This window comes from Oncorhynchus kisutch, linkage group LG10 (assembly GCF_002021735.2).
Source record: "Oncorhynchus kisutch isolate 150728-3 linkage group LG10, Okis_V2, whole genome shotgun sequence".
In the NCBI taxonomy this organism is placed as follows: Eukaryota; Metazoa; Chordata; class Actinopteri; order Salmoniformes; family Salmonidae; genus Oncorhynchus; species Oncorhynchus kisutch.
The window spans coordinates 36,431,602-36,440,109 of NC_034183.2; the positions used below are offsets into that span (position 1 = coordinate 36,431,602).

Genomic DNA, 8,508 nt, shown 5'->3' on the forward strand with positions numbered 1-8,508 from the left:
AAGTGGAGGAGAAATTGACTTCATCACTTGTGTTGACAAGCTGAACGCACCGATCTGTCTGTTTAAATGACTAGCGCACAGCTTGGTCACCGATGCATACCCCACAAGACACGCCACCAGAGGTATCGTCACAATCCCCAAGTCCAGAACAGACTGTGGGAGGCGCACAGTACTACATGGAGACATGACTACATGGAACTCTATTCCACATCAGGTAACTGATGCAAGCAGTAGAATCAGATTTGATAAACAGATACAAATAATTTCTCCACTTGTCCACCCCTGGAGCAAATGTGGGTTAAGCTGTATGCTGTAACGGCTAAGCTATGTGTTTATGTACCAGCCTATTTAAGACCACAGGGCCCCTTTTATGTATCTGTAGCCTACTGCTGTGTTTTGCGTTTCTATTGTGTAAGCTTTAAGTTCATATTTCAGTTACCTTTATGTTGATTATGTTACGTTGTTTATCATGTAAACACTAATTCCCATCTCTGTCTATTACAGAAACCATACACAGTTCTCATTTATGTTTGCCCTCTGTGCTGGGACGTTATTTGATGCTAAAATAAATGGTTGAATGTTCATTGGAGTCTTGTCCACCTCACTCTCTAACCCGGAGCTGAATTTGCAGTTAACATCCAATCCACCCACTACAATCTTTCAATCAACAGTAGGCTGCGCTCCAACTCTCCTCTAACCTGGTTTTACAAGCCACTACAGTGCATCTCTTGCAGTGTATTTATATTTCTTACAAATGTCAAATATATTTCTGAGAGAGTCAAGCAGGCAGGTGTAGCCTAAAATCTGTTTTATTGAAACACTTCATGACAAAATTAAGCAAATCTCAAAGGGTATACAACAAGTGCAAATGTGTTTCAATTTGTTATAAAGAAGCTTTGTGTATGTGTAGGCTGCATTTATCTTTATTGGCCTATATCGGAACAGAGGCCTAGTTACGTAAAATATAAGGTATTTGTTTGCACAGTTAATGACAGCAAACACATTAGTCGTTTTGAAAAAAAACGTAGTTATATTGTCAGAAGATTTGGTGCCTTCCTTAATTTCGGAAACAGTTGTTGTATAAGTATTATGCAACAACTGCTTTAGGCTTATCAAGACAACGAAGGCCACTGTAAATATACCCTGATGTGAGAAGTTTTCCGGCTTCTCAGAAATAGGCTAGCCCTTTGTCCCTCTTGTTCATTCTCATCAGAAATATTAGTCAATTTATTTGCCTTTTAACTCTCATGGAATCAGTTTAAATTGTTTGATTTGGTGTTGATCAGATTCTCATCTCCGGAGCACGGTTTGGAGCCATTACGCACACTCCACGCGCTCACATCACGCACGGTTTGACGTCTTGACAAAGGCTTTGGTGATGTTGGTGATGATGATAGTAAGATCCGCTGGCTGAAGGACGAAACGAGGAGATGCCGTTAAAGTTCAGGAGAAAATCCTTCCTGTCACACACGGGTGAGGAGTGGCTCTGGTAGCGAGGGATCCCCACTGGAGAAAAAGGAGATAACAGTGAATAACCCATTTTTACTAAATCCATCAAAAATAAATGTACAGTTAAACAAGAAAATAACCCAGTTAAATCTGAGTTTCGTTTCAGAATATAGGAGAAAGCCTTAATTCTTGTGGGTTTTTACAAATAGGAATTATGTAGCTTAAATAGTATTCTTAATACAAGCATTAAATTGACCTTCTATAAAAAGTTATAGTTGTCAGTGTATTGTGTATACACTGTAATGTACAATTTTAAATGATACAGTAATTATGGTATTATCAACTAAAATACTCTGAAATATTTTATGTTTAGTAAAAAGGTGCAGTATGAATATATTTTATACTGCAGTATGCTGCAGTATGAACTGCAGCATACTGTAAATGATGGTGCATTGTGGGAATATTTTGGGGGCAGGGAAGGAATCACTGTACATGGTACTATAATTCCACCCCTCAGAATACAGTACCATACCGTATTTTTGGCACGCCAAAAACCTTTTGACCACTAGTGGGTGCATGGTATTGTTTTTGGCTCATGAACATATTTTGAGGCATGCCTTATAAGAGGCTATATTTTTGTTGTAAATCTGTGTGAGAATGCTGTACCAATTTAACTCCTGTGGTTATGGTGCCCATCAGTTTGTATAGGAGGCAGCAAATCTTACCCATTAAATGTGTTTTTTATTTTATTTTTGCACTGTGGACACTGACAGGTTGGAAGCCTTTGTTAAAGGTCCAATGCAGCCATTTTCATCTCAATATCAAATCATTTCTGGTAACAATCTTACTGTGATTGTTTTTAAATTACAATGGTCAAAAAGACACAGTTTAGCAAAAATCTATTTCTCAAGCAATAATTTTGCTAAGTGGTTTGAGTGGGGAGGGGAAAATGAAAAGTACCTGTTATTGGCAGAGGTTTGGCACTCTTTCTTATTGGTCTATTAACTAATTTGCCGCATGGTGATGTCACCACCGAAGGCCCAGAACTCTCTTCCAGCAGGATTTTCAAAAAGCTCTTATGCTAAAAGGACATCTTTCGCAATATCACAGTATTATTACAACCTCATAGCATGGAAATATATATGCCTTAAACACAGGAAAATCACTTTTTTTTTAACTAAACTGGGCCTCTAGAAGTACAAGTGACATATAACACCAAATATGAATTAATATACTGCAATGTGTAAACACTTTACCTAGCAGCCAACCTGCTTGCGGGACTCGTTAATTAACTACGCCATGAAACATCCCTACCTCTGCATTTAGATGTATTATTTATACTGTAAACTATATATTCCTCACAGTAAAGTCGCTCATACTCAACAGTTCTATGGTCACCTTTCTATGTTGTATAATATATGTGAACTTTGTCAATTAATCTATCTGTTTCGTCTATGTTCATTGTCTATTTCTAGAAACACCAAGCAAAATTATGGGTATGTATAGACTACTTAGCGAATAATGTATTAATTAATGAAGAGGCAGGGATTGCTGTCCTTTTTAGTATAGGTAAACTAATAGAATTCCTTCCATGCTCCCCTCAGTATTCCCATTCATGAGAATACCACTAACGTTGAATCCAAAATCAAGAAACTGCATGTGTTAAGCCTATTTCTTCTTTAAAATATTCACATTTAAACATGCAATGATTTTAATGTACAATAGATTATTTTGGATGTGTGCAAATTAGATGCATAGAGCGTAGGCCTACACAAAATAGCAGAGCAAATATATGCTATGGATGCAACAAAAATCGTATTTTGGAGCAGCAGTCTTTAATTCTGAAATTTGCCTAACGTAAAAAACTCATGACTTGACTTCCGAATCCTTGCTTCTGTAATGTTTGTTGAGTTGGTGCACTTTGCATTAGTGATAGGTGCATTATGTGTACACATATATTTACATTTGTCATTTAGCAGATGTTTTATACAGAGCGATTTACAATTAGCGCATTCAGTCGTATCAAGTAACTACATTTTCCTTAAATATTTAGCAGCAAAGTCAGTGCTAGTAGGTAAAGCATTTTTTTCATTGGATGGGAAGGGGGCACGGTGATAGTTTTGTAAGGTGGGCTACTCTTCAAAGTGGTAGGGTTCCAGACGTTTTCGGGAGATGTGCAGGGACTCCGCTGTCCTGACTTTGGGGGGAAGCTTGTGCGAGTGCAAGCTGCCCTCCCGTAGGGGTGGGAGGGCCACCATTATATTTAACTTAGAGAAATGTTTAGTCTTACATTTTAAGTGTTCAGTCTTAAACCAGATAAAGTTAAGTTCGTTAAAAGTGATTTGATAGGCCTACAATAACAAAACAACGTCATCGTTTCAGTGCTTTCTACACCAATTGGCCTCCGTATCCTTCAGAGATTTATGAAAGATGATTTAGGTAACGGTGCTTATGTTTGATTGTCCGTTTCTCTTGAGGGCATAGACATGTTACACTGTTTATCCCCGAGAGCTGCAGGAGCAACATCACAAGTGTTAAGTCATCATTATATGGCCTTATATAATTTTCTGACAAATAATTGAATCTGGAGAATTAGAACAGCGGTCCTTTGTCATAGATCCTTATGTGCCAGGTCAGCAACACAGTCAGAGCGAGAAAGAGGGAGGAGAGGGAAAGGGGAGCAAGCGAGCGAGCGTGAGCCTCATCAAGGTCATAAGGACTCCAGATGTGACGCAGGCACGCGCAGTGTCGGTGTTTTCTCTCTAGGAGACTGCAGGCCTCTATCCTGAGGGTGCTGCCCTTGTGCCCCATTTTCAGAGACAACACACGGGCCGTGACTGACAATCCTTATGGGCCGTGTAGAGGCCCGTGAGAACAGATAAAGGCTTGTCTTCTAAATAGTTATGAGAAGTCGTAAAGTTTGACAAGCCTTGGAGGTCTAGCGAGGTCGAGGCCTATTCGTTAGTTGAAATCATCTTCAGTGTGGTCCGACTCGCACAACCTTTGTTTAGATAACCCCTGAGACCCCTCTGGCTTTAGAATGATTCCCCTCAGAAATCCCTTGGACTTTTGTTAAAAGCGGCGACATATTAGAATAATGTAAAACATGGTTAACCTGAACTAAATTACATGGATGTGAAGACAATCAACTGGCCTAAGGAGCGATAAGTTAAATTTACACAAAGGGGGCTACAGTTTCAATTATGGCCCATTGCACTAAGCTCCTGAGGTGGAGCAGTCCAACCACAGCTCCCACTGCAGGCTGCAGTGAACCTGGTGAAGGACATGCACACTCTTGACCATCCACTGAATGACCTGGTCCCTCCAAAAAGAGGTAACAGCACCACCAGGCTCATGAGAAACAGCCACCAACTGTTCTGTATAACTGCCCGTACGAACCGCCTGCAAAACGCCACTCCACCCACTGCTATCAGACTGTACAAAAAATGGTTCTCAAAATATTTTTTTAAATCACATTTTCATATTTCAATTTCCATCATGAAACATGTCCTGTAATGTTTCAAGTGGTTCAGTATTTTATTTGTGTCACGTATTATGTGTTGAATATTTCAAATGAGTGTTTGCAATTATTAGTAATGTAAATTCTGAATTTCTTTAGTTTTATCTGTGAGCATGAATAAATCAACTCAAACTCAAATTCCTTTCTTAACATTTATGTAAACAAGAACACAGCCACCGCATTATTCTTCCTAAGGCCTAGCCTATATATCAACAACATTTTAAAACTATTTTGTTCATTTCTGTTCTTAGAAGCTGTTTGGCCCTTATATTTCCCACCTCACCTTAAGTGTCCTTCTAATTACCCATGCATATTTGTAATGGAGTCCCTTAAAGAGCATTATTTCACCTGGGGTGATTCAAAATGATACCTTAGTTCCACGACAGAATATAGTTGCAAACTAATCATCTTAAATCCAATCAAATTACTTTAACCCACAACATATGGAAGACATTTTGCCAGAACACAACTTGACATTTGAAGGAAATGCATCCACGTCAACCAGTCCTTTAAATTAGGCCTAAATGATCTGAGACCTATCCATCTCCAGCATAGTTGTTTAGATGTATTACGAATGTAAGTCATTCCATATTTAGGCTGTAACAAAACACACTAGACTACCGCTGGTAATTTTCTTTGCCAAAGCTTTGTTTAATCTGCGTATGTGTCACGTAGGCCAATTAAGAGTGAATTTCTCTATTGACTATTAGAAAGGCCAAATATAATTTTAACATACAAATTTAGCAATTTTACAGAATGTGTATTACGCATTCCGTAAAGTTGGAGTTTTAGCCTCAAGAAAACAGCCTGATCAACGACTAAATTTGAGTTAGTAAATTATCAACCTGCAAAGGTCTGTTTCCCGTGTATGTAACAAACTACTTTTATGTGACACTTTTTACAGTACTTGCTACGCTTGACCAATTGTATTTGGAATGGCAAGATGCTTAAACTCCGTTACGCATGACATTTCAAACGGTTAATTAAAGCGTTATGACTTAACGTACACAACGTTTATTGGCCTACCTGAGATATCGGCGGTGTCCCTGGCGTTCTGGTGGAGGTAGCTCTGTTCCAGGGAATAGGGGGACATGCCGGAATTTAGCCCAGAGGACGCCGAGCTGCTGGAGACCAGAGGCTGCTGCTTAATGTACGGGGAGCCGCCGGGAGACGCCCAGTGTCCGGCGCTACTGGCGTATGGAGAATGACCGTCCAACGCGCTGGCCATAGCCGGAGACGAGGGCACAGGGCTGCTGCTACTGTCCGGTCCACCGTAGTCCCCGTTGGACGTTATCGGACAGCTGGCCATATATGTGGACCCGGGGCTCGGGGACATGTGAGGTACGTGGTGGCCACCGCTCAGACCGTCGTAGCCACCGGCCATGGAATTGGTCATCATGTCCAAGTTGTAACTGTTGCTATGACACGCCAGAGACCCAGTGGGCGCCTGGAAATCAAAGTTCTGCGGTAAAATGGAGGTACCGAAGCCTATCCCGTTCATCATCCGGTAAATGGGCTTCAGAGCTTGGCATTTTCTCCGGAAGCCCCTGGGTCTGCGGCGGAACGAGCCCTCTTCGAACATGAACTCGCTGGCCGGGTCGATGGTCCAATAGTGGCCTTTCCCCGGCCGGCCTAGCCCTTTGGGCAGCTTGATGAAGCACTCGTTCAGGGAGAGGTTGTGCCGGACGGAGTTCTTCCAGCCCTGGTAGGATCCTCTGAAGAAGGGGAACCGGGCCTGGAGGAACTGATAGACCTCACTGAGCGTCAGCCTCTTGGTCGGTGAGCTCTGTATCGCCATGACGATGAGCGCAATGTAGGAGTAGGGAGGCTTCTCCGGTCGCCTCAGGCCGGAGCTCGCCTTCTTGCTTTTGGCCCCGGCTAAGGAGCTGTCCATCTCGGTCTGTGGGCTCATCATGGCGGGGTGCAGGACTCCGGAGGTCGGGCTGGACCTCAGGGGAGGCGGCGGGTCCAGCTGCTGCTGAGAGAGCTCGGTCGTCATTTCTGCTCCGCTAACGCACAGCAGTGGCGTAGATGAGCAGTGACCTTGGGGGAGAGGGGGAAGCGGAGAGCAAGATGTGGAGCAATAGATCTTTCAAAAGAACTAATAGGATTCGAAAAAGTTGATCGCAAGAAATGTCGCTTATTCTCAACGTCCTCCTCAAATCACACAAGCATTTGGTCTTCGGAATTCCACAAAAAGTGGTTGGAGAGGGAAAATCCTCGTTGGACTCTCCTATTTCGCAGATAATGTGCAGCGAGTGCAGTGTCAGAATGTGGGAGAGACGGTGGGGTGCAGAGTATCCAATGAGGGCTCGGTATAACGCAGCGTTTTGCGGGGTTCAGTCCGATTTAGGCTCCGGTATGGTTCGTTGTCACCGTGGCGGTGAGTGCAGCTCTGTGGCGCACCGGGTGGGCATCGCCCTCCTTAATCCCTGGGGGAGGAAACACGAAGACTACTCGATTTAGTGTGCGCTGCCGCTCAGCCAAACAAAAAGCGACCACCTATCATTTCTTAAATCTACCCCCCCCCCCATTCCACCCAATCCCACTGAAATCAGTGACGACTAGAGCCCCCCTCCCCTTCCTGTCCAGTCGTTGCAGCAGAATCATGCCCCTCGCTCTTCATTTCTCCATCCCTCCTTCCCTCTTCCACCCTCTCTCTCCTTCCCATGCTCTCACTCTGACATATCAAATAGGCTACACGCAATTACGCCATCTATCAAACCTCCCAGATGTTCTAATCAACAGCGCCACACGGAACGCGCACAAGGTAAATAAAAAACAACTCCTTCTTGCATGTTGTTACCAAACATTCAGATTGTTGATAAGTGTCATGATGCTGCATAGCAGAAACATTTTCTGTAATGAAGAGGGTATAACTGTGTAGGCCAGGGGTATTCAGCACTTACCCTACAAGGTCCGGAGCCTGTTGGTTTTCTATTCTACCTGATAATTAATTGCACCCACCTGGTGTGCCAGGTCTAATGGTAGGCCTACATTTTTTTGCTGGCATGCAACAAGATCATGTTAAATATCAGATCCAGTGGAGGTAGCGATACATCCCCTAGCTGACAAGGTAAAAATCTGTTGTTCTTCCACTGAACAAGGCATTTAACCCAAGGCAGTTAACCTAGGCCGTCACTGTAAATAATAATTGGTTCTTGCCTAGTTAAATAAAGGTTAAATAAAAACAAATAAAAAATATAAATACATTTAACTGTGCATAGAACAAACTGTGTAGGCTCATAGAAATCTCGTGAAAGTAATCCCATCTCGTGTTTGCCTAGTTCTCTCAGAATCAATCGTGAGAGTCACTACGGAACCGACCCACATAGAAAACAAATTGTCGCGCTGAACCAGTGAGGGGAGAGGAAGAGGTGGTGCTCTTTCGCCGGAGTGCATGCGTGTGTAAGCGGGGGTTGTTCTGAGTAAATGACTTTGACATGAGTGGAAGCAGGCTTTTTCCATCAAGTCCAGCCCTGGATACCACACACAGCGCGCCAGTTTCAGTTTACCGCCCCAGGCTCGAGCTGGTCCCT

The 8,508-nt window shown here is 42.8% G+C and overlaps 1 protein-coding gene across 1 annotated transcript; it reads right to left on the minus strand.

Annotated features, from left to right (window-relative positions):
- Positions 1-793: 793 nt before the first annotated feature.
- LOC109897527 (forkhead box protein F2) lies at positions 794-7,531 on the minus strand. The gene is made up of 2 exons (XM_020492032.2): positions 5,996-7,531; positions 794-1,506 (listed from the first exon to the last, which is right to left on the minus strand). The coding sequence occupies exons 1-2, from the start codon at positions 6,966-6,968 to the stop codon at positions 1,337-1,339; spliced, it is 1,143 nt and encodes a 380-aa protein (XP_020347621.1). The 5' UTR covers positions 6,969-7,531; the 3' UTR covers positions 794-1,336.
- Positions 7,532-8,508: the final 977 nt, after the last annotated feature.

What these genes read in the sequence shown, in the direction of transcription:
- LOC109897527 (XM_020492032.2), bottom strand. Translation starts at nt 6,968, where the DNA reads ATGACGACCGAGCTCTCTCAGCAGCAGCTGGACCCGCCGCCTCCCCTG. An exon ending in GGACACCGCCGATATCTCAG is followed by an intron (nt 1,507 to 5,995) that starts GTAGGCCAATAA and finishes CTTTTTCTCCAG; the next exon opens with TGGGGATCCCTCGCTACCAG.